The 24,161-nt window shown below is 40.9% G+C and overlaps 1 protein-coding gene across 1 annotated transcript in view; it reads right to left on the bottom strand.

Annotated features, from left to right (window-relative positions):
- Positions 1-21,626, bottom strand: part of ccdc88b (coiled-coil domain containing 88B) — a 51,901-nt gene extending 30,275 nt beyond the window's left edge. Inside the window, exons 1-10 of the mRNA XM_030397163.1 lie at positions 21,395-21,626; positions 19,588-19,736; positions 17,751-17,859; positions 9,648-9,717; positions 9,394-9,452; positions 6,132-6,215; positions 5,131-5,271; positions 2,719-2,864; positions 2,204-2,285; positions 716-874 (exon numbers count right to left, since the gene is read on the bottom strand). Of these exons, the coding sequence (XP_030253023.1) occupies positions 716-874; positions 2,204-2,285; positions 2,719-2,864; positions 5,131-5,271; positions 6,132-6,215; positions 9,394-9,452; positions 9,648-9,717; positions 17,751-17,859; positions 19,588-19,736; positions 21,395-21,454 (1,059 nt within the window). The 5' untranslated portion in view covers positions 21,455-21,626. The remainder of the gene's footprint in view (positions 1-715; positions 875-2,203; positions 2,286-2,718; positions 2,865-5,130; positions 5,272-6,131; positions 6,216-9,393; positions 9,453-9,647; positions 9,718-17,750; positions 17,860-19,587; positions 19,737-21,394) is intronic.
- Between the last annotated feature and the right edge of the window lie 2,535 nt (positions 21,627-24,161).

Genomic DNA, 24,161 nt, shown 5'->3' with positions numbered 1-24,161 from the left:
ACTGTGAATTTGGGAAATTAATTATGAACCCAAACATCAGAGAAAAATTCTCCCGCCAGCTAATTTGGGCTGTCACGGTGATGCAGCGTGAAGGCGGAATAAATCAAATACGACGGAGAAGGTGACACCGAGGACACTGTGAGGTGCGTAACAAGGATACGAGCACATCTTTCTGCCTCCGAACTGTTATACTACCTCGGAATAAATCTCATTTGGGTGTAAAAGCTCCAATAAGCGAAGCCATGCTCCTGCTCTTTGTCAATGAAGCGGCTGCGGGCGGTAAATCCTGATGACATCACGCAGTGTAATCTCATTCGTTGGCTTTGAGCTTCGGAGTTGTTCACACTCGCTCTTGATTGAAACGCTCAGGGCCGCGAGAGGCTTCTGAAATGAAATGGTACAGTACTCCTTTTGATAAAATAATAGCCACTCAGAGAAGGTTAAAAACGGGATTGTCTTGATGTTAAGTACATATGAAGTCCTGGCTTTGTAAAAGTGTGTGTTTGTGTGTATAAAGGCTCCGTGAGTGCGTTCGATTCCAGAGTGTAACTTTCTGACAGAACAATTTAAATGTATTTCATGGTGTAGATGTTGCAGTGCTGCTTGTTTTCTTTCTAGTTTAAATGGCTAATTCAAAAGTGTGCGTCGAGAGCTGCGCTTTGTTAGTGTGTGTGTGTGTGTGTGTGTGTGTGTGTGTGTGTGTGTGTGTGCGTACCTTCAGCTGAGTGCGGGTTAGCTCCAGGCTGCGCAATCTGTGTTTACAGCTCTGAAGCTCAGTCTGGAGCTGCTCGGCCCGTGTAGCTCGCTCTCGGGCGCAGTCCAGTTCATCCCGCAGTGCGCGCATGCCCCTCACCTCACCCTGCAGAGTACGGTTCTGCACACACACACACACACACGCACGCACACACACACACACACACACACACACACACACGTTCAAATGCCAGTGGGGATGAGGTCAAAAAAGCCTGTCAACAGATCTGGGATGTGCAGCAAAGCAAATGTTGACAAAGTGTATTATAGGGTGAAGGAAAGGTGTGTGTGTGTGTGTGTGTGTGTGTGTGTGTGTGTGTGTGTGTGTGTGTGTGTGTGTTTACACAGCTTCTGAGTTTGAAATGTCCTCACAAGGACAGGAAGAAAATGAAAACCTGTTGCTGTATCCTTTTACTACAAGATGTTAGTTTAAAGTTCAAATCAGAACTAGGTCTCGATTAAGTTAAGGGAGGGAGTTTATATGAAGACAGCCCCAAAAACACACACAAATTTTAATGTAGTACCAAACAGTGTCTCCAAAATTCACTCTTTCTGCTCCTTTCTTTTATGCCTCTGCAGCCATGGCCACAGGGATTATGTTTTCGGGTTGTCCCTCCGTCCAACTGTCCCATTCTTGTGAACACAATATCTCAAGAATGTGTGAAGGGGTTTTTTTTTTCTCAAATGTTCACTTGGACACGAGAATGAATTGATTAGGTTTTGCCCATTTTTCGCCTTTACTGAGTCGTACTGTAATTAGGACAACATTTTACACGAATGTCGAAGAAGATCAAGTGATGAAGTGGAGACATGTTATATCTAAAAGGTCAGAGGTCAACTTCATCATAATATTCAGCAAAAAAAAATGATCTGGCCATTATTCAGCGCCAGAGGTCTGGAGCAGAAACTCGTCCGGTGCGAGGCGGCACACAACCGCGAGGAAGTAAGTGCAGTTGTGCTTGAAATGCTTATTGTTGATCCGCACCAAAACAGAAAGGCAAAAATCCCCGTATGTGAAATCCTGCTTGGAAATAAACCTGATTCCGATCTGCAAGCGTATTTCTAAATAAATGTTTAATAAACTCGTAGGCAATTTCTCAGTGGGAGCATTATGAGCTCATTCGTTCGTGTCCAGAGTTTTGTTCTGGTTTGTTAAACAGAAGGAGAAGTTTGACAGTAATGTTCCTCTGGACAAAACTGCCATTGGCTGCAATGTGCGTAGTCTAATTTCTGCTAAATACATAACCTAAGAGGGATTAACTTATTGGCTGTTAAATGCCACCTGTGTTTTGAGCTCTTGGCTGTGCTCTAATGTTTTCCAGCCTGATATACACCCTGTTAGAGCTGCTGCCAAACTAGTGAAGTTTAATGTCTTTCTGTGTACACAAAGCGAGGACTTCTCCTCCTCTCCTGCAGAGGAATCCAGCAGCATAAATCAGACTTTCTGTACCTCTTTCTGAAGTTTCTTGAGTTGCTCCTCCATGGTTTGAATCTCCTGCTTATAATCCAATATCTGGTCCCCTTTATCCTCCCTAAAAAACAAGTCAAACACAAAACCATCAGCACCAGAAAAGCAATTCAAATCAGTATTTTAGTGCAGATTTTAGTTTATTTTACACACTAGCTTATAATCATTCCTAGAAAATGTGAGAGCACATATATATCCAGAAATTATAATCGACCCATAGTGATCTTTATGATTCAGTCTATATTAATACACTGTCTGAACTGCATTAAAGCAGTGAGTACCTAATTGGTTCCTTACCCGTTGCCGAGTAACAACCCACAGTTTTGTGTGTTGTGTGACAAAATCATGTTTTTTTTAATATCTTGACCTTTATCGCAACTTTTCTGAAGGTTCTTATGAGTTTCCTCCATCACACGCACACACACACACACACACACACACACACACACATACACACACACACACACACCCGCACACACACACACACACACACTCACAGTTGCTGTTTAAGGCGGCGAAGTTTAGCCTTGCTGTCTGCCAGCTGGAGTGCCAGACCTTGGGGTGGCTCCTCGCTGCGACCACCCAGGGCCACCGTGGTTGTGTCAGCCTGGCCCTCCCGGTCCCGACACAGCTCTGCCATCCTCTGGGAGGGAGAGGGGAAGAGACGGGGCGATAGATGTGGCAAGGGACAAAGAGGACGCAGGAAATTAAATATTTGAAGGGAGATAAAGAGGGAACTAAGAAGAATTTGATACTCGAAATTCGAAACTTTTTAAAAGGCAGTTTGTCAGTGAGTAAGAAAGAGTAACTGCACCAAGTTCACACATTAAAGTGTGTTTATAGGTCTTGGGGAGAACTACGGCATATGTGAAAAAAGTAGTATAAAGCCTTCTGTGGCTCCAGAAGAAGCTGCGTGTCATCTGATAAATTGCCTCCAGTGATGTCACTCAGCGGCTGAGCTTCTACCTCGAGGGTGGCTGAAGAATAAAAATTCAGAACAGGTGCCTTTATCGAGTTCAGACAGGTAACAGATGTAAGTGGATCCTCGGTGGATTTAAGGGTGCAGGACACAGTCAGATTAAGGAAAGGAGATCATATACGGGGTAATAACTCACATGTTCCCGTTTGAAATAAAAACAAAAGGCCTTGATCCTCGTAGGATATCTCAGTATTTTCACTTCTTTATTCCGACATTGAAGGTGGACATGCGCCTAATCTTTCTTGTATTGTTATTTCTTTAATAAAAGAAAAGATGCAAAGCTACTCCTGTCAGCCTCAAATCCCACCGTATACTTGCGTCTTCTGAAATTTAATCTACCCTACAGTCTACAGTCTCAGCCGAGAAACCATTTTAATATCAGCTTCTGTTGGCTACACGGCAGAAATCACCGCAGCTGTGAGCAGTGAAGAAAAGCAACAAACTGAATATGAGATCTGAGCAGCATGAGATATGAAATGTTGATCAAATATGTGACTCAATTACGCCGCGATGAAACAAGTGCAGCACTTACTTATGCATGTCCTAATTTTCAGTTAATTAAATTTTATGACTTCATAGGAATAAACAGACTTTTCTCATTATCGTGGTGCTGCTATGTCTGACATAAGTGTCAAACACATTTTTATGCATAAAAGGTCCTCAGCAGGAATTGAACCCAAGACATGGCTGTTACACTCTGCTGTGTGTCTTAAACCACAAAAGACGTGTGGAAGTTCATGCAATGTATAGTTTCCCGCAGCACTGATTGCTACGTGTGTGTGAATAGATGTAAAAGGTAAACATAAAAGTGATAAAGCAGTTTAGTGCCTGTTTATGGCCAATAATGCAATTTCCAATCATCTGTGTTATTCAGTATGTCAGGCACGCATGCTTGTAGCTTCTCTCATTCGCGTGAGCATTATCAGATGATTTCATAGAATATTGCAAAGATTTTAGGATCATGTCTGTGAAGATTCTCAGTCGTCCAGGTCATGGCAATATATCATAGGCAAATCCTATGATATAGCCCTTTTTAGGAAAATACACTTCGTCATCTTACCAAGAATTAGATGAGGAAATTGATACTACTTTCATGTCAGTGTGGTAAATATTAAGCTACAGCCTGAAGCCAGTTAGCTTAGCTTAGCTTAGTTTAGCGTAAAAGACTTGAAACAGGGGGAAACATCTAGCTTTGCTCTGTCCAAAGCTTTAGAAAATCCATCTACAAGCACCTCTCAAGCTCACTTATAAACAGCATTTCATCACCTTGTATAAGAGGACCGGGGACACATAATGCAGTTGAAAATATGATGTTAGTTTGATAAAAGTAAAAGTCATCCATACAAATAGTACTTGAATAAAACAAGTATCAAAGTACAAGTAAAAGTATCTGATCTTAACTTTCACTTGACGCACATTTTAGCGTACATAAGGTGAGGTGCATGTGGTTACAACGATCTCATCGAAGACTCAGCAAGAAAGCTAATAAATGCATTTACTCATGTTCTGAACTTCAATACAATTTGTGGTATTTGTACTTTACTTGAGTATTTCCAATTTCTGCTATATACGTCCACTAAACTACAATGGGGAGGCAAATTTTATACTTTTTACTCCAGTGCATTTATTTAAAAACGTTTAGTAACATTCATCTGCCATTGGATGAAAAAAAAAAACTGATTTCAAATAATCTTGAATATCAGATCTGATAATTGGTCAACCCAAAGTATACAAGGACATATATATTAGTATAATTAACTTCCTCTTGTAATTTTAATATTCAAGTTCCAAAAAATACTTTTGATACATAAGTACATTTAATACAACAAACTTTTTTACTATCATCCCAACCCGATATCTTTACTTTAACTCAAGTATGACTGCAATAAGGATATATTCCAAAACTTCATTCAAGTATGTGCATGTGTACCTCCAGGTGTGTGTCTCTCTGTGCCAGCAGACTCTGGATCTGTTTGGCCATGGAGCTGAACACCAGCTGCAAGTTTGCACCTTCATCCTCCACCAGCTCGTCCCAGCGGAGCGGCAGCACCACGCGAGGATCCTGAGTCACCTGCAGCAAGGACAAGTTTATCAGCTCCCTATGATAAGATCAACGGGCGTCTGGGAAACCTGACACAAAATGGCAGATCTGGGGACATACAATCCAGTCAGTGTGAAGGCTGTGCGAATACCAAGCAGAGAGAAAAAGTAAATAAATAAAAATCACACATATGTCGGGGAAGTGTGTCCAGAGATGCCTGACTAATGTGTGTGAAACTAATGATCATGTAGACAGGTTTGAAATGTCCTCGGGTGGAAGGCATATGAAGAGCGAGCAGGGGGTGCATCCATCCACACAGGAAGAGCACCTCTCACCTCGTGATTTATGAGACTGAGGATCCTGGCACGGAGAAGGCTTTTGGGCAACACGCTGCTACTGTAATTCAGACACGCTGGTATGCAGCATGCTGTTTTTGTAATGCCAGCAATTATTCACGGGGGGTATTTTTTAAAAGAGTACAATTTGGCATTTGGGCTTTATTGGAGGGGAAAGCGGAGAATGACAGAAAAGAGACGAGGGGAGAGAGGATGATTTGACAGAGGGTGGAGGTGGGGAGGCGGACAAGAGGGGTGGAGGATCCATCCCACAGTGGCAGCAAGGGGCACCCAGAGGTCCTTTAAAGGCTGCCAGCAGAATAACAAGTAGCTCATTTTCAGACTCACTTGAAGCCCCAGTAGAAGGTGTAATAGTTTCTTCACTGTGTGTCTGCAGGCAACACAGTGAGGAAATTCTTGGATCAATCATATTTAGGAACAAAGAGCCTCTTAGAAGTGTCTCCCCTGGATAAAATCTCCTCATACTGGTCAGTCGGCAAATGTCTTTTATATTTGGGGGGGGTGGACCTTGATTTGATTAATACTTAAACGTACCTCCTGGATACAGCTGGCGATGTCTGCCTGGGTCTCAATGTCCAGAGACTGGATCTGCTGAATGAACGTCTCCTTCGCCTCACACTGCAGACACGCAGGGATGAGACAGAGTCAATCAATATAATACAGTATATCAGCCTGAAGTGGGCAGAGTGGGTCTTTTAACAACCTCTTGATCGCGGTATTAGTCGGCTAATTAGCCCACGTATTCATTATGCTTGCTGCTAAGCACAGATATATTTTTATCTCATTAAAATTTTAACCCACACAGGGTGACAGTTCAAGCAGAGGGAACCGACAAGAACCTTAATTTAAGAATATAAAAATGCATTGTTTGTTTCCCCTGTATCTTATTATGTTTATTTCTTAATTGTGAAAACTGATGAACAAACAATGTAACACATTTAAATACCGGGTCTTACAGGTCAGACAGAGGGAATGTAAGAAATAGCAAAAGGGGTGTCACATCTTAAATTTGCAGGTGAAGAAACTCAGACTGTTGTTGTTAATTACCTCCTGTCGTCTCATGGCTCTTCTGGTTGTTTTTGTGCTAGTTTATACCCAAAATGATGGCAGGTGGTTGTATCAGACATGAGAGTGCAGTGACTATGTCTAAAGAATATAAAAATGTAAAGTTATCCAGGTCTAAATTTAAGTCCCACAATGGCACAGAATCGAATCGTGACCTTTGAATTTTAAGTAGAATGGAAACATTGATTTGGAGAATCGTGACTTCCTGATTTAGCTCATCACTTATTTTGTTGAAGTTGAAAAGAAGGAGTTTTAGACTATGAAGCGGTTTGTTAATTGACAGAAAATGAATGTGCAAATTTTTTTTTTTTAAATAAAAAGTGTATTTACACTTATGCACATTTGAATCATACACAGCTACTTTGGCAAGAAACTAAAAAAGAAAGAAAGAAAGAAAATTGTTACGATATATTTCTTCCAAGCATTAAAACACCAAATGCTCACTACTTCCTGCTCTTTCATTGGATTCATTTGTCAACTGTACACTAAATATCTTTGGGGCTAGTTAGTAAAACAAGAAGAGCACTGTGAAGATGACATGTTGGCCTCAGAAATTACAACTGACATTTCTTAATCACATTTTGCACATTAAACAATTTGTCAAGAATACAATCAGAAGATTAATCGAAAATCAAAATGAATCTTTAGTTCCAGCCCCCAGACTGAAAAACCAACAAAACCATTTCTTTGTTTAAAGGTTAGCAACGTGGATCCAGCTAAAATAAATTCATTATTCAGGTTTTTTTTCTTTTCATTTGTTTTTTTTCACCCAAAGAATGAAAGAATGAACAAACTGTCACATTATATTCAGCCCTCTGAGTCTGTGAAGCTCAGCACAGACCAGACAACAAAAAGATTTTTGATGAACACAATGGTTTGATGGACGGAAACTGTAGAGAAAACTTTTACCATTTTTCGATCATTATCACAACTGGGGCAAAAAAAGGTCAGATCTGACCTGAGGGTGGTGCCAGAGGAGAGTCTGTGTTGTTACTTCAATCGGGGTTTTTCAAACTTTACTGTCGGGCTCAGCTTTGGACCTGTTCACAAAATACAATTTTTCCCAAGACCTAAGCCAGATATGAAGTTCAGATACGGGACAGAATTGACTTCAAATGGACGGATCAATAAGGTGGCGTGCTGGTCAAACTGTTGTTGATTTGAAATATTCAGGCGTTTAAAGAATAAAGGGAAGAATTGATCATGGCTGGAATAAACAGACAGGTTGACAGAAATATATCTTTAAAAACCAGGAGGATGATTTAATTCTAGTAACGATATCGGCTGAATGCTTAACAGTGATAGATTTAAATGCTACCAGGTGCAGGAAGTAGTTGAGTTCCTCCCAACCTGAACTCACAGGTGATCTTCACCTCAGTAATTATGTGAGTTATGAAGCCGACTGGCTGCACCGGTGATGAATCTGTGTGTTTCTCTGTTAATCAGCTTTTAAAATGCCACATTAAATCTATTTTGATTCATTGCAGAAGAGCAGGCTGCACATAGTCTCGCTTGAATTGTCACATTTTCTCTCAAATAAATACTTTTGGCATGAGAAGAATCTGGTGTTTGTGTTAACTGTGGTATTATTAAACACTTTGTGATAATCATGGTTAATAACTGGTAAGTGTATCTGAATTTAAGATAATTCTCATTTCATTGGTATCACACTATGAAACGCTTTCTTAAAGCATTTATCAAGCAGTTGTGATTAACTGATGTTTATAAGACTTTGTAAATGTTTCATCAATAGGGTCGGGTATCATAAAAAAAAAAAAATTGACTTTAACTCGGATCCTGAATGATACCATGATACAATACCAATTTTATGAAATCCTTCATACAAAACATCAAGACATCAAGCTACATATGATAAAAAATCCAAAGTTTTGATTTCACATATTTTTCATACCTCAACTGGAAGACGAAGTTGATTTAAAATGCAAAAAAAATCATTCATTCGAGGCTAAACACTGGAACATGTGATGTAACTCTGTGTTGTTTTTGAGAAACAGCTATTTTTGTACTATATTCGGTCGTTAATTACATGGGTTTACTCATTTGATCATTTTTCTAAATTAGACAAGGAAAATACAGGTTTCTATGGTCCCTAATTACTACAAAAATAAACTTACAGAAACTTCAGGATGTAGCCTCAAACTTTGACCAGATTTTTTTTAGCTCAGAAATTATTTAAAGTGCTGTAAAATAAATACCACTGTGGATATTAACGGACTTTAGGCATGGAGGGCAGGTGAAACATGGAGCAAGAAGTCAGTCGATTAAGGGAACTTGTCATCCTTGTTACAATTATGCATCTTAACAATACAGTACAATACAATGCCCTCTTACTTGCGCCCACTGCCCACCATCACCTTTAACTTTTGGCCTGGGGTTTGTGGATTGGAACAAAGTGTTCTGTTTTGACAATCGATTAATCGTTGCAGTCATTTTTCAAACAAAATTGTCAAACACATGCTGGTTCCAGCATCTGTAATATAAGGATCTAGAGTCTAAAATGAGACAATTTGAAGACGTCACTTCAGGCGTCTGGAAACTGTGATGAGCTTTTTTCACACTTTCCTGACATTTCACTGACTGAACAATGAGTCGGTGAATCGTGAACATAAGCAGCGGATTGATTAATAATGTCTGCAGGTTCAGTAAACAATACTGCGCGTGTGATTATCGACCTTCAGAGAGCGTGACAGTCATGTGAGTGTGCGATCACCTGAACGGCACATCCTAATAAGAGCAGCAGCAGTCGCCTGAGCTCCTCCACAGCTGCCTCTGAGGACACAGAAATAACTGTCATCATCATCATTATCATCATCATCTGCACCCCCCACCCTCTGCCATCCTCCCTATCATTATCACCTTAATGTGTTTCACAGATAGCAGAGATATGGACTCGTATATAAAGTATAATTACTTTCCCTCCGCTGAGAGACATGGCACTGATAGGATCACGCTGTTATCTTGTACCTGTTAGGGGGTCCTGCCCCAGTATGGCAACATTTGGGAGCGGCATCAGTATAAGCTGCTGCATGTCTTCCTGTAGGAAAAAAAGAACAAATGTTCAGAGTTGAGTGAGGAAAAAAAACTCAAGTGATGTGCTGGCCTGTCCTGTCAGTCTGCCCACAGAGAGCCTGTGTAAACAACAACAGAATAACTTTCCACCAGCTTCCTGCAGTTTGTGGTGTAAACAAAGAGCTGATACCCGATAAGACTCACTTTTCCGTTCTCTTATTCCAGGTCAAGGAGGCTTCTTGTGGATTAGATTTATACAATTTAGTGTAGTACCATCTTAGTTTTTTCTCTTAGAGTGACAGAATCATCGTAAAGATTCAATGAATGAATAACAATCCTGTATCTGAATCCCAGAGTGTTTCCACTGTTGCCCTTATGGTCAGAATATATGCATAATATGGGTAATACGACAGCAAGGTGCAGAGTCACAAAGATCGCAGTTGACGTCAAACACAGCCAGAAACCCATTACCTCTAACAAGCCTCGAACCTGACCTGTGTGTTATTCAGGTCATTATGATTAGCTCGTCACAGACGTATCAGTAGTGGTAAGTTGCAGTACTCAAACAGTGTCTTCATTACATTGCTTTGTACAACAGAGGTTGTTTTTTTTCAGCTTGCGTCTTGGTCACAGTTTTCTTTAATAAGCAAATCTAAGCTATCCAAAAACATTTGGTAGTAGAGTTTAAGGTGCTCAACATGTAATGGCACTGTACAAGGTGTAAGTGACTGGATGCTTTTCATTTGTCCTACCAAAGACAAAAATGCTCGTTTACCTGCTTAAACTACTACTCAAACATGTAACTCTTAATAATCCAACTAACGATCTGTTTAGTTAAAGGTGCTGTTTGTAAAATGTGGCCAGAAATCGAAGGCTCACTAGATGACCGGCACAACCGAACACCGTCTCTTTGCTAGTTATCCTTGGCTATAGCTAGCTACCGTTAGCTAATTAGCTCATGTCTCAGTTAGCCGTAGAGCAATGCCTGAGAGTGAACACTGCTGGACAACAAACTGGTATGTACTGAGTATGGAGGTGATTTACAGCAGCTCTGACCATGGAAATTAAAGACTCGTGACTTGACTTGACTTGAGACACGATGACTTGTTTGTGTTTGTTTTATGATTCCAGTTTAAATTTAAAATCTAAAATCTAAAATGTATGTTGTTAGCGTTCACATCACGAGTGTCTCTTACCCAGTAAACGAGCGCATACTTGGAATGGCATTGTCATCGTGATTGGATGACCGCCGTGTTGATCAAGCTCCTCACCACCAGACGTTTTTAAACACTCAGTTACTGTTAGAATATAGAGCTATTACACAAACTTTATTAAAGATATTTCACTTGAAGCCTGGGATCGTTGTTCTGGAGGGGGCACAGTTTCATAACTCTGCAAGAGCAGTTTTAACTGATCACGAACACACAAATTAAAACAGATAATGTTAAGTTCAGACTACATTGGCCTACGGTGTGAATTAGGAATGTTCTTTGTCTAGTTGCTGGCTTTGATGGGAGTGTTACGATGCTGTATTTAAAAAGTATTATCATATATAGTTATCATTATATAATTCTGAAATGCTGTTTTTTAAATGTCAAGTCATGACCTCACACTGTTGGTTATAATCGCTTAGCTGCTGCATGATGGCCCTGTGTTGAATACAGGAAAGCTTTTTAAAACAGAAAGCTTTGTGAAAATAGAATTCAAGCATTGACTAAAGCCATTACATTTTAAAAGTAAGAAGACATGTGCCCCCTCAAGTTACGCGGTCACGGTGCCCTTGCTGTGGACGATTCTCTGAGGACAGAAAAATAAGCTCATGAATAAAAATTTTAAAAACAAGCTGAAAATAGGAAAATAAGCTTTGGATGTTTGGCCAATGGTCCTGGGCTACAGAGTATTAGTAATTAAGGAGTAAATGGGGTGATTCGGGACTAGCAGAAGGACCACCAGCTCTCTGGTCAGCCTGTTTCAGCTTGTGGGCTTTTCCACTTCAAGATCTTGGACAAGTCTCCTGGCAGATTCTAAACAACGCTGAATAAAGCTGGATGGCAGACGCCTCAGCCGTTCCAGAAACCTGGCTTCACTGGCAGCAGCATTATAAGTGTTTGTCATGTGGACCTGCAGTCCTTTGCTCCTCCTACATTGCCGTCTGTGCCAAGCAGATGACTTCTGCCTGATATGTTATTAATTTACATGCATGGTTTTAAACTCAGAAAATACCAGAGTGACTTCCCTGTTAATTAAAAATATTTCTGTCACGCAGCCACACACTGGCATTGTTGGCTTGCTCCTTTCCCAACTGCTCCGAAAGCCTGTTCACATCCTCCCGCGATGCATCGATGCAAACTCACCGGAGTACGAGTCACAATTACAGCTCTCTCTGCTGCCGTTTACTGTGATTTATAAACTTTACAATGAGTGAGGCAATGTACCCAGAGGCTCCTTTCAGCAACCACTCCATCGTGTGCGAGTTTGGCATCAGATGCATGTGCAGCCAACCTGAGGTTTCTGCTCCTGCAGGTCATGAAGGATATTAGCAGCACTGTGTTGGTCAACGTGCAGCTCGTGGTTGATGATGCACTAAGATAAATTATATAGAAGCCGCATGCTCACGTCCCCTTGATAGCAATTCATGCTTCGTACAGACAAAATACATACTGGGTGGTGTTGGTGCCTTCCTTTTTCTATATTTTAAACATCCTGTGTTGGTACACTTATATTCTCTGCTTGAGGAAGAGACTAACTATTAGTTATATATGATGCAACTATCTGTGCTGCGCTATGATTTCCAGGGCAGTTTTTCTCAGGGTTAATTTGTAGAAGAAGCCTTTTCCGGTGACATTTCAGTAAAAAAAATGGAATTATCCTTCTGTGAGTCTGCCTCTGAAACTAATCTAGTGTTGTTTACAGAAGTCCTGAATCCCATTTTTTCATCAAGCTGCTGGCTGCTGGTGCTGAAGAGAATTAAAGCCCATATGCAACATTATCTTTCTATCAATAATTCTACTTTATGTTGTTTGTGTTGGTGCAGGGTTATGATTTTCAATGCTTCTCTCGGCTGCCTCGAATTTGCTTTATCTCGTTTTCGCCTCCGTGCACATGCGCGAACTAGATTTAATCTGTGGATTTTTATGTTAATTCATACATCTTTTATTGGATGTTCAGCCGCCTTAAAAGTGTCACGGTTTGCTGAGGATGGAGGCATTTAAATGTAGAGGGTCAATGAATTAGTAGGCAGGAGAAATTAACATTTAACATCCCATTAACAGAAGGCTGAAAACTAAGTGTCTCCATTCCGAAGCATTAAAGGCTTTTAGATGGAATCGAGGAGAACAGAATAGATTTTTTTAATAATAGAGGAGAAGCGAATGAAGTACAGTAGAAAACAGGGCAAAGGAAAACTGACTGACAGTTTCAAGCTTTCATTTTCTTTAGATTGCGGTCCAGCAGGTAGATCAGAATACCAATCACCTCAGGAATTATATGAATTGTAAGCCAGCGCATGACGCAGGAGTTTTCTGCCTGGCAGTTATGGTAAACAAACGCTGTGATTGTTTCTATAGAATAGAACAAACATCAGACGAAAAGAGGACAAACACGATAAGAAAAGCACGGGTAGGACAGCATAGGAAAAGGCTAAACGATGAAAACTGCCGCTTGATTTGCATTGTGGAGATCTTAAATCATCAAAATTATTGAATTGTGTTGTCATTTTCAGCTGTACTGTAACTGTCACATTTAAAGACACATGGTAAAACGCAGTGGTCCGACCTCTCTGACGTTTCCGCTGTACTTAATTTAAGAGTCTCTGTTGCTTTGCTAGCTTCTTCGCTATCTGCACAACGGCGCATCTCGAACTAGCAGCTAGATTTGGGTAAACTCAGGATGTTATTTTCTTAAATCTGTGGTAAATCTGTAGTGTTGAAAGCTTCCAACATGCATGTTAGATGAATCTGTGAATCTGTCTACACTCTGAAATAACATCATGATTTGATAAGGAGATGTATGCAAACTTGTTTATTTCTCTGTCTCACATGTCGAGAGTGAAATTTAGACTTTTTCTGGAGTGATTATTCTATGTACTATATAGCTTTGCTAGCGTCTATAATTAGTTAATTAAAGTCATTTAAGTCATAAGTCATTTTCTTTCAACAATTAAATCAGGTCTCCAAGCTAATGTTAGCGATAGTGTTGTTATTAAGTAGATATGACAGCATCAAACATGCATTTACATCAATTATATTCAGACTATACACTTTGAAATAACATCATTAAAAAAGAATATATGTAATGTAATGCATGATGAAGGTGCTTGTATACCAGGACGTTATTGTAAACAACAATCACAGTGTTCGCTTACTATAACTTCCTTTAATTGCACTCCGGGGACAAATAAAGTGTTTTGAATTTGAATTTGAATTTGAACTTCCTCATAGAGAAACGCTGCATCACACAACAGCTTATATGACTTAATTGTCCTTTTGCATGATAGAATTTCAAACTGTTCACATCTCATTTCTATAAAATGTTTGATGCAGTCACATCTCATCAATGACAACAACTTTCTGATCGTGTTGTCATCATAATCAAGCGTTTAGACTGTGATGTCTTCGTTGTGGAGCTATCGAAGACGCTAGCAACAGGTCGGACCACCATGTTCAACTATATTTCTTTAAATCTTACAACAACAGCTGAAACTGACTAAATAAACAAGTTTTCTGACATCAGATATCTTTATAAAACAAATCAATCACCAGTTGTCTACCCGGAGGAGACAGCTGACAACAGACACAAACGAAAAGAGCAGAACAGAATATAATAATATAATATAATATAGATAAAACGGAACAGAGGAAAAGAGAAAACAAAATCACAGACAGAAGAAACTATAGGGAGGACAATACAATAACAGTGCTTTAGATGCCATTACAGTAGAGATGAGTGTTTACTGTAACAGAGGCTTCAGTCTGTCTCATCTACAGGAATAGCTGCGTTGCTGTATTAGAGAACTGAGGTCACGGCAGAGAAAATTAAGCCCTGCCAAGCTGCAGACTGTTGCTGTGGTTAACACGACACACGCCGCCATTGAATCTCGCACACAAACACACACACTCGCATTAACACATACGCAGCAAAACAGTGTCAAAAAAGGACCGCAAGAGGGAAAAAAGACAAGTTAGAAAACATCCACGGCCGCAGTGGAGCTTATTCTGAGTGCACCAGGTGAAGTTGTAGCGCGCCACCGGCTGATGTGAGCCTCCCAATTATCGCCAGTGTTTTGTGTTGCTATGAGCTTTCAAGGGACATTAGTGATTCACTGAAAATTAGGAAGTGAAACCTTGCAGACTGTGTGTTGTATGCCGTGTGACGAGCTGAGCGGCGCATGTTCAGTCCACCTGACTCGTGCTATGGGGACGCTTTTCTTTCCTGAGTACGGAGGCCTTTGAATCATCCTTCGGGGAAAGAAATGTGTCATTTCCCTTTTATGCCAGAGGCGCCCCTCGGTGCACATTATGAAATGCATGATACAGCTATTTGATATATTTTTATTCACTTTCCTCTGTCAAGCCGCTAGCCACAGCTGCAGCTCAAGGAATCCAGCTCCTCTGCTTTTTTCCCACACCCCCCCCTTTGCATGATAATAAGCAGGGACACGTCTTGTGAGGATGGAAATTTTCTGTGTTTCATCTTTCCCCCCCCCCCCCCCCCCCACACGTCAAACTTTCTACACCAGCCTCGGGCCAAATATTCATGCGTTCAGACGGATAGTTGAGCTTCATCTTGTCCTCTGTTTTTACTACCTTACAGCGAGACAACTGCTTCTCCAGCCTTCCTCCGTCACCCCATCTCCCTCGCCATTTGGTGTGGCCCTGAGTTATGTTTCAGGAGGATATTTACAAGACGTTTCTATTTATAACGAGCTGCGAGTCATTTCAGTCCATCCATTAAAAAAAAAAAGAAGCCATTTCACCCAATGTTTCAGAAGTTTCTTTGGGGCGAGAAACGCTCGAGACAGTAAACAGGGCTATTGAAGGCATTTTTCTCAAACACATCAAATGGGGCTCCATCCAGAGTCAGACCATTTCCAAATAATTGTGTGGTCCGTGTCACCGTCTCACAGGTTTGCCTCAGTATTCCTTCTCTGTGTAATGACTTGCCTTACAGCTGAGAGGTTGCTGAGGGTTTCATTTGTACAGAGTTAAAACTACCACGGAAAAAGATTCGAAGGAACGGTTCGCTTTCTGTATCTGCTTTCTTGCGAGGAGTCAGTAGATGAATATTGACCTCACGCTCCCATCTAAATACAAGGCTAAAACTAGCAGCCGTATAGCCTAGCATAATTGATGAAGAGGGTAAAATAAGGCAAAAAAATAAGCCCTGCAGCACAAGTAAAGCTTACTAACACGTTACATCTTGTGTTATTCATCACTGCTTAAACTGAAGTGTAAAAAATGACAAGTTGTGGCTTTACATTGTGTTAGCTGAAGTGCTAAAATTAGCTTGCTGACTGCTTTAGCCCCATGAACTTTCTCATCACACTCCCAGCACGAAAACAAACGAGGTTACTTTCGAAAAATTGCTAAAATATGCCCTCTAGTTCTGAGAGAAACGAGGGATACAAATGAAAAACAAATCAACATTTTAACGGCTTTTAAAGAAAGCATCTAATTTCTCTGAAGCGCACTCAAAACTGGCTACATCAGGGTTGTTATTCGGCTCCTTTTTGACACTGTAAGCTGCATATGCACGCAAACTTTGTCAACTGTACAATGTGTCGACTCCTTGAGGCACATTCATTGATTCTTTTGGAGCAGCAGAACAAGCTGTTAACACAATACAGACATAGGTGAAAGTGTTAGCAAAAGCTGACAGCAAACACAGAGCAACATTAGCATTTTGGACTCCAACAAGTCCAAAATAAAATCCCCTCAGCGCCGTTTCTGTCTCAATCAATCCTGAGAAGTATATTTTTCTCCTCAGCAGTTGCACGCTCGACTTTTTGTTCACCAGCTCTTCAGTCCCACTTGGATCTTCATCGGGTCGAAATGTTTTGATATTGGCGATATTTTATTGTTCATTCAGTGGACCAGTAAAACCAAAACAATGAGCTTAAAGGCACTAAAGAGCTCTACAGGGCTGAGGGGAGCAGCAGAGTCGATGAGTCTCTATGGATCTATATCTCACTGGAGACACATTACACATCTCTCTGTTACTGATTGGTAAAGTTTAAACACCTGTTTGTTTATCTCTTTTTGGCACACTGACAATTATACTATAATATCATACGTTATATATTGGCTTGTTTGGAGGGAAAGATTATCGTGACCTTGGAAATACTGTATTATATAATAACTTTTCATGGACTTTTCATTTAGTAAATATTAACTTGTTTTTGAATAGCAATGCTTAAAATATGTGTTATTTATATATATTTGTACTAGTTTATATTTAAAATGTAGATTTTAGGCCCTTTTGGACTACTTAGGCCTTCATAAAGCTGTATTTACTAATTTGCAGTTAAAGGGGCTGTGAAGCTCCTGCTGCTGTTAGTGGAGCACAGAGAGGCACTGAGACGAGCCACAAGAGAACGTGCATTAAGTCACATCCTTTGAACTGTTGCATAAAATAAGACCTGAGTGCTTCACAAAGAAGCACACAGTCCAACAGCATTAAACAACTTAAACAAATCGCCCACAGCCCTGTATAGGCAACCGAGAGAGACGGGGTCGGCCTCATTTTTCATCTCACATTACAAACTGCTCACATACAGCCAATTAAAAAGCGATTAATACATTCTCCAAATTGTTACGAAACGCCCCTTTAAATAAAGATAAAAGTTGAACTACTTATTCCCTTTGTGGCCACAAATCCTATCTCAGGAATCTAAAAACTGTGCATGTGTGTAATAGGACTGAAAGTTGATTCAGTGGGTTTCATCCTTCTGTGAAATGTTGGAGAAAACAGTGTGTTGACTCTCAGACCATCACTGATGATCTGATCTCACACACACACGCACAGACAGACATACACACACACACACACACACACACACACCTGGTAGAAGGCTCTGAGGTGTCGATTTAAGATAGAAAAGTTCTGGACTCTCAGCATGTGATCGCCTCTCTCGCTGGCGTACAGCCGCTCCACCTTGGGGTTCGGGTCTCTGGGACGAACACAAAAAAAAAGACAGCCGTGAATTTTTGCTGCAGCTTCATCAGCCAGCACGGCACAGCGTTTCTTCAGATGAGAAGTCCTTATGCAATGGTTCATTTAAGCAGAGAGTGAATAAAATTTTAATGAGCCTGAGAAGCAGGCGGTGAGAATCCACATGCAATTATTTGTTGAAATAATGTGGCTTAGGTCGGGCCAAATATATCAGCTGTTCGACAAACACAGACTCAGATCTCGTCTTGCCAGTTTGCGAGAGTGAAAAAGGCTTTTATCCTGCCGAAATTTGAGCACAGAGATAAGGAATTCATTAAAGATGACTAACAGGCTGGCACATATGCAGAAACCCATTTCATGATTCACTGGAAATTTGTGGCGAATATGAATGGGTCGTACATTTATGCCATCCTTTCACACAGGCTGCAGAACAATGCGAGGTTACAAAAGGGAATGTGATGAATGTTGCATCAAATTTCACGCGAGTAAAAACAAAAAACTAAGAGCCGTGCCCGCAGCTCCGTGAGGCAGCACTCAGGTCTAGCAGTGCAAATAATAACTTAGCTAAAATACTGATATTAAAGAGGCAAGTTCAACATCTTCGTTTGGCATGTTAGCGCGCCAACATTTGCTCCTTGTTAACATAAAACAAAGAACGAGACAAGTCAGACACGTTGGCCTCATGATGGTACTAGACTTCATGTCAGAGGTTCACCAAAGTGATGGCAAGTCGTAAGAGGGGACGTGGATGTGTAATTGTAGAGACATTTCATTAGAAACACAAAATTAAATTCTAGAGCAAAGGTCAGAGGATTACCAAGAGCTGGGTTCATCCTCTGAGGACCATGAACGTATGTAAGAGATTTCATGGCAATAGATGCTGTTCGCTCTGCCACAATTTCTCCTGCTAAACTGAAGGTCAAATAACGGCACAAAGGAGGAGCGTCTTCTATTGTTATTGTTGTTTTCCACCGTCAATATCCCCAGGTAACGATGGAAAAACTGGAGTGACTGTGTAAAGAAAAAGAGCCCCACTCATGGAGGAGCCGGAGACGATGAAGAGGGAGAAAGATGGAAACTGAGGTAAAGTAAGACTGAAGTGTTCCATTACGTTCCCCCCTTGATGTGTGTTTCTCTTGACCACTGGGACTCGAGCCGGTTCAAAACCAGTGTTCTTTCTACTAGATTGTTTTGTAACAAACCGATCAAAACAACCGAGGCTTTAACTCTGCCCTTTTGTTTTCTACGGCACATAGATTGTGATCTCAAGGCCAAATTGAGATTCTTACAGCTTTTTTTTGTTTTTGGCTTTGGACAGAAGTCAGACTGCTAGCGGTAGCCATGCTGCTAACGTGATCGTAAAAGCAGTGGCAACAGGAATATCACAGCTAAACAATGTGAGGGAGGAAACTGAAAGGTTGTCTTATTCCTGTTGAACTATATTATGACATAAAATGGTTCCTCACTCAAAAGTGGGCCTTTTTGCAACTAACTTCAAGGTTTAACAAATGTATTTTTCTGTTTTCGACATTAGATATTACCACAAATATCTTAAAATAAGCACTTTCAAATTTCTAATTTGTAATTCTGCATGACTGATTGACTAGGAAACGCCCTCACACGTTCATCACATTTGTTCTTGTCCGCCCTTGTCTAGTCACCACTTCCACCACAGCCGGTGCATAACAGCGAGTCAATGAAGCAAGGAAATCTTGATCAATCTTACATGACCCGCATGACCTCATTGAGGAAAATCCCATTGGTCAGCCTCATGTAGCGGTCCCGGGCACTCTGGGAAACTGAGTTCACTTCCATGTACTGGCTGTAGAGCAGGACGCCGTCCTCTCTCTCCACCATCTTGTCAAACAGCTGAACCTGAAGGAGACGGGGGGAGAAAAGCATGAGTGTGTACCAAGGAAACCAGAGAAGAAGGAGGGGTCGCTATGTCACTGAACCTTGCTCTGGTGCCAGACTGTGGTGACAGCTGTATTGAAGCCTATGGGAGATGCATGGAGAAAAACACAAGATATCTACTCCATATGACTTCTGAAGATGAAAAACCTCCAGAAAATAACAGAGCGCACTTCAGAGAGAAGGTGAACTACTGATTTCTTTTTCCAAATGACTGACAGGGCTGAAAATATCGTGACCAAACCAAATGACCCTGCAATAACCCTGCGAAAAAAGGAGCTATTCCCAAAAGAGAAATCAAATGAATAGAGGTGTGTTCCTTTATTTTCTGGAGGCATCTCTTCATCAGATGTCGTTCCACGTAGATATGCTAGGTTTTAGTGTGTTCCTCCCGGAGACTGTCACCACAGTCTGGCGCCAGAGCAAGATTTTGTGACGTAATGGCTGTTCCATCGTTTTTCAAGTTCCTTGACGAGGACGACGGAGACAGAGACAGGAGCAGAGAGCAGGTACAGGGAGAGAGAGGAAGAGACAAGGAGGGGGGATGGAGAGGTTCAAACATTTTTCACACAGGAAGCCACTTGAGTTGGTGCACCTGTCTGGACAGGTGGAATCTGTGCTCTCACACTGGGAAGCACTTCACAGTGACAGGCAGCCAAGCAGGACTGGAGCCAAGGTCTCTCCCTCTCTGTGCTAAGAAGAGCCGTGCCAATGCAAACTGCAATATAATGAGGCTTATTCCCACCTGCACCTTCTAAAAAAACTGCACTGTCGGTAAACAGAGTAACGAGCTTCGAGTTGGTTCAGTATGATAAGGTGAGGCAGAGCAGCTCGAGACCCGGCGCGACAGGATAAACAGAGAGAGCGGCACCAGTGGACGTCCTTCAGCATATGTGAAGCAGGGTGAAAGCTCTCGTGTCAGTGAATAACCGCCCTGCTGAAGCGCCCTTGAGCCAGCTGCGGGCATCCTGTTGAACCTCACCTCTGACCCCCTCTTTGGAAGAGGGCACCATTAAAGAGTACCCTTCAAGGTTCAGTACAGTATCACATTATATCATAAATACTGCTCATTGACCAGAAGAGGGAGAGAGAGAAAAAAAAAAAAATCCCCTCGGGCTGATTGGTTTCCCATGTGGAAAACCCAGCTGGAAATCCAGTCTGTTACAAACCCAACAAATCCTCAACATATTTAAGGGATTGTTTTCCCTTTTATACATGGCACATGACTTTGTATTAGTTTCAAGTGAGAGACGGCCCAAGGACGCGGAAGTTTCAGGGCTAGGACAGGAAAAAAAAAAGTTGGCCACTGAGAGGCGAGGGAAGCTGCCAAAAGGAGAAGTGAGGGTTTGTTTTGTTGAACACAATAGCAAGAAGGCTTTATCTAGGCTTTTTAGCTGTTTACCCTGCTCTCCCTTTTGTATGTATTAAAGTAAATGGAACAGAAAAAGAAGCCGTAAAAGACACTGAGTGTTTGTGACTGTAAAATAATAGAGCCCACTTCAGAATAAGCCCCAGTCCGAGGCTCATTTCTACAGATTTAACACTGTTTGATTCCCTCCTCTGTGCCTGTAGAAAAGATGACCTTTCCACTAACTGAGAGTGATAAATGATAAATGACGTACCCATTGCGCCAACGCACTTTCCATGAATTCCTCTATTATCTCCATAATGTTAGAGTCCATTGTTGTGTCAGGAGAGCTGTGAAACTCTACAGAAGGCAGCTAATTAAAGAGTATTATCAACGCCATGCAAGCAATGAATCAAAGAGAGAGAATCCATCTTGTGTCAAGTGAAGTAGTTTGACATTTGTGCGGCCCTTCCCCTCCTCCTCCCTGCCTCTTCCTCTCTCTGACTGTGTGTCAGTTTCATTGCAAAACCACACCGGAATTTACTAAACGCACATGTTGCTTCTTTTTTTTTTCCCCAGCCGACATTAACACACGCCCTCAACACGTCGGCTGACGTCGGCCTACACGGGTATTTTAACAGATAGTAGCCCAGGAGACTGAACATAAACAAAAAATGACGAAAAGTGAATGGAGTTTGGTGCGGGCCAACGGGGATTGACGATGTTGTGCCTCGTTAATATCACCTTTTTTATATCCGGTATTTTTCATATGTACATGAATGTGGAAATACATTTATTTGACATATGACATGCCTCAAAACACGTTTCTGCATGATGTGAATTACAGTTTGATTTCTTTGTGGAGCGGGTTATTTGCATAAGAAGCCCACGCGGCCCCACAGAGTTATTTCAGCTCAATAACTTACTGGTTTTCTCATGAACACGACGACTGGAGTTATTGCAGTTATTAAACGTCTCAGGGATGTAGTGTTGCCAGTATTAAAAACGTATTCAAATCCAAATTCAAGCACTGTGCAACAGCGACCTCTGGTGGTTAAAGATAAAACACAAAGTTCCTATCTGCCCATTTAAGAATGCATTACATCATTATTTCCGTAACAACATCACTAGGGGAAGTTGTTTTATTTTGGTGAGGCACTTCCTGTTACATGAACACATATCTCTGTACCTGCAGAACAGTATTAGTCATTTTGTAAAGACTCATTCTGTTCAGGATATGGGTTTATAGTTGTTTATTTATATTATGTTGTGCTGTGTTACAGCCAGAGAAAACCACTTGAGCACACAGATGATCAATAGTTGGAGAGTTAGATACCACAGTTCGTTTACTTAAACAACGGCTACAAAACAATGATATTCAAGTCACTGATAACATGACCACTCATAGTCAGTTCTTACACACAACTGAGCACAAAAACAACATAATTGTCACCCAAGACAGACCCAGAGACCCCCAAAAAACAACATTTAGTCTTTATCTACTTAAGTTGGGTGAAGTTTCGCAGTCCACAAAACATTTTTTGAGCTTCACTTCAAAACAGCGTCCCAGCGTTGTCCCCAAACGACTGAAGGAGACAATGCACAGGCCCCGATTTGAAAAGAGGTTATATGCAGCCTGGACACCCGGTCGAGCTCGTACACCCATTTTTTGCTGAGCAGCTACAGTGAAGCTTACTGCTTAAGAAGTTGTAAATAGCATCTTTACAAACCAATTTGACATCATTGGGCTTCTGGAGACTTGGATTACTTAGGAAAGGCTGTGCGGAGCCATTTTGTGATTGAATTTTCATTTTTGGGTGACCTTATCCTTTAATTACTGGCAACATTAAATATTAAGAACTGACTGTTATTAGTGACAACAAAAGACGTAGTCTACTTTTTTTGTTGCAGTTGCTTTAACTGACAATAGACGGTTTTCTGCCTGTTGATGGCATAGTGTAATGGAGTTAGAATAATGAAACCATCAGTGTCTGCACTGCTTCCCTTTCAAGCTTTGCTATCAATATACAGTTCTGTCTGCCAACAGTCACGTGGTCACGCAGTTAAAGGAAGGTCAGCTGGAGATCCATTTCTATTAAAGACTAAATGATTGTTGTTGTTATTCAGGAGGAAAAGCTGAATGTTGCTACTTTTAAAGAAAACTAACTGCAGTTACAAACTTTCTGTGCCCAGCCGCTGCTGTATTGCACATTAAAGTTGTTCTAGTTTTTGCCGAGGAAATTTTTTAAATCAGAAGAAAAAGGTTCTTCAGTGGCGGAATTTTATGCCAAAACAAACTGAATTAAAAAACGCTTCACGACTGAATAATTGAATAAACAAACCGATCTTAGAGGACAGCGCAATTTCATACTGTTCTACTTTGTTTATACGTGGCGGACCCTGCCACCTTTGCAGCTTGTTCTGGCCGTGGGACCTTATTTTCCTCTGGGAACAGCGTTTTATTACCTCATTAATATTGTAAATATTCAAATCATTAGTTTGCATTTAATCTGCAAAACTACTCAGTGACCCTTCAATCATTGAAATATTATAGGTAATGTTTTTGAAGTAGGCTGCTGCTATATAACAAACATGATATTTTAAAAAATGATATACTAACTTGTGTTAATAATACACATATCATATTACCGTGGCAATAATCCAGCACAGATGTTATGACTTGTGGGTCTTTTATTCATCTGGTTACCTTTTCACTCTTCATTAACTGCAAACACTCTTTACACTTTCTCCACCTCGCTACTCTCATACTACTATCATAGTGTGATACATTTAAACTAAAGCAGAAAAAGTAGATAACTAACTTTCATAGATATCACAATATCTAATATTTAAGATATATATTTGTTTGGGAACAATAATCATGTAATGAAAATCTTATATCCTGACAGTCCTGGTTTGAAGGATACTTGAAACCAAACGTCCAGCCTCACCTCTCCTGTACCAAACCTGTGTTTGAATGTTAAAGAACCCGTCCCTCTGCAACCACGGCTAGGATTAAAATAAAACATTCATTGTCCTCA

Source organism: Sparus aurata, chromosome 18 (assembly GCF_900880675.1).
Source record: "Sparus aurata chromosome 18, fSpaAur1.1, whole genome shotgun sequence".
Taxonomy (NCBI): Eukaryota; Metazoa; Chordata; class Actinopteri; order Spariformes; family Sparidae; genus Sparus; species Sparus aurata.
Note: the sequence above shows the minus strand (reverse complement) of the source record. Positions and strands in the feature narration are given on the sequence as shown.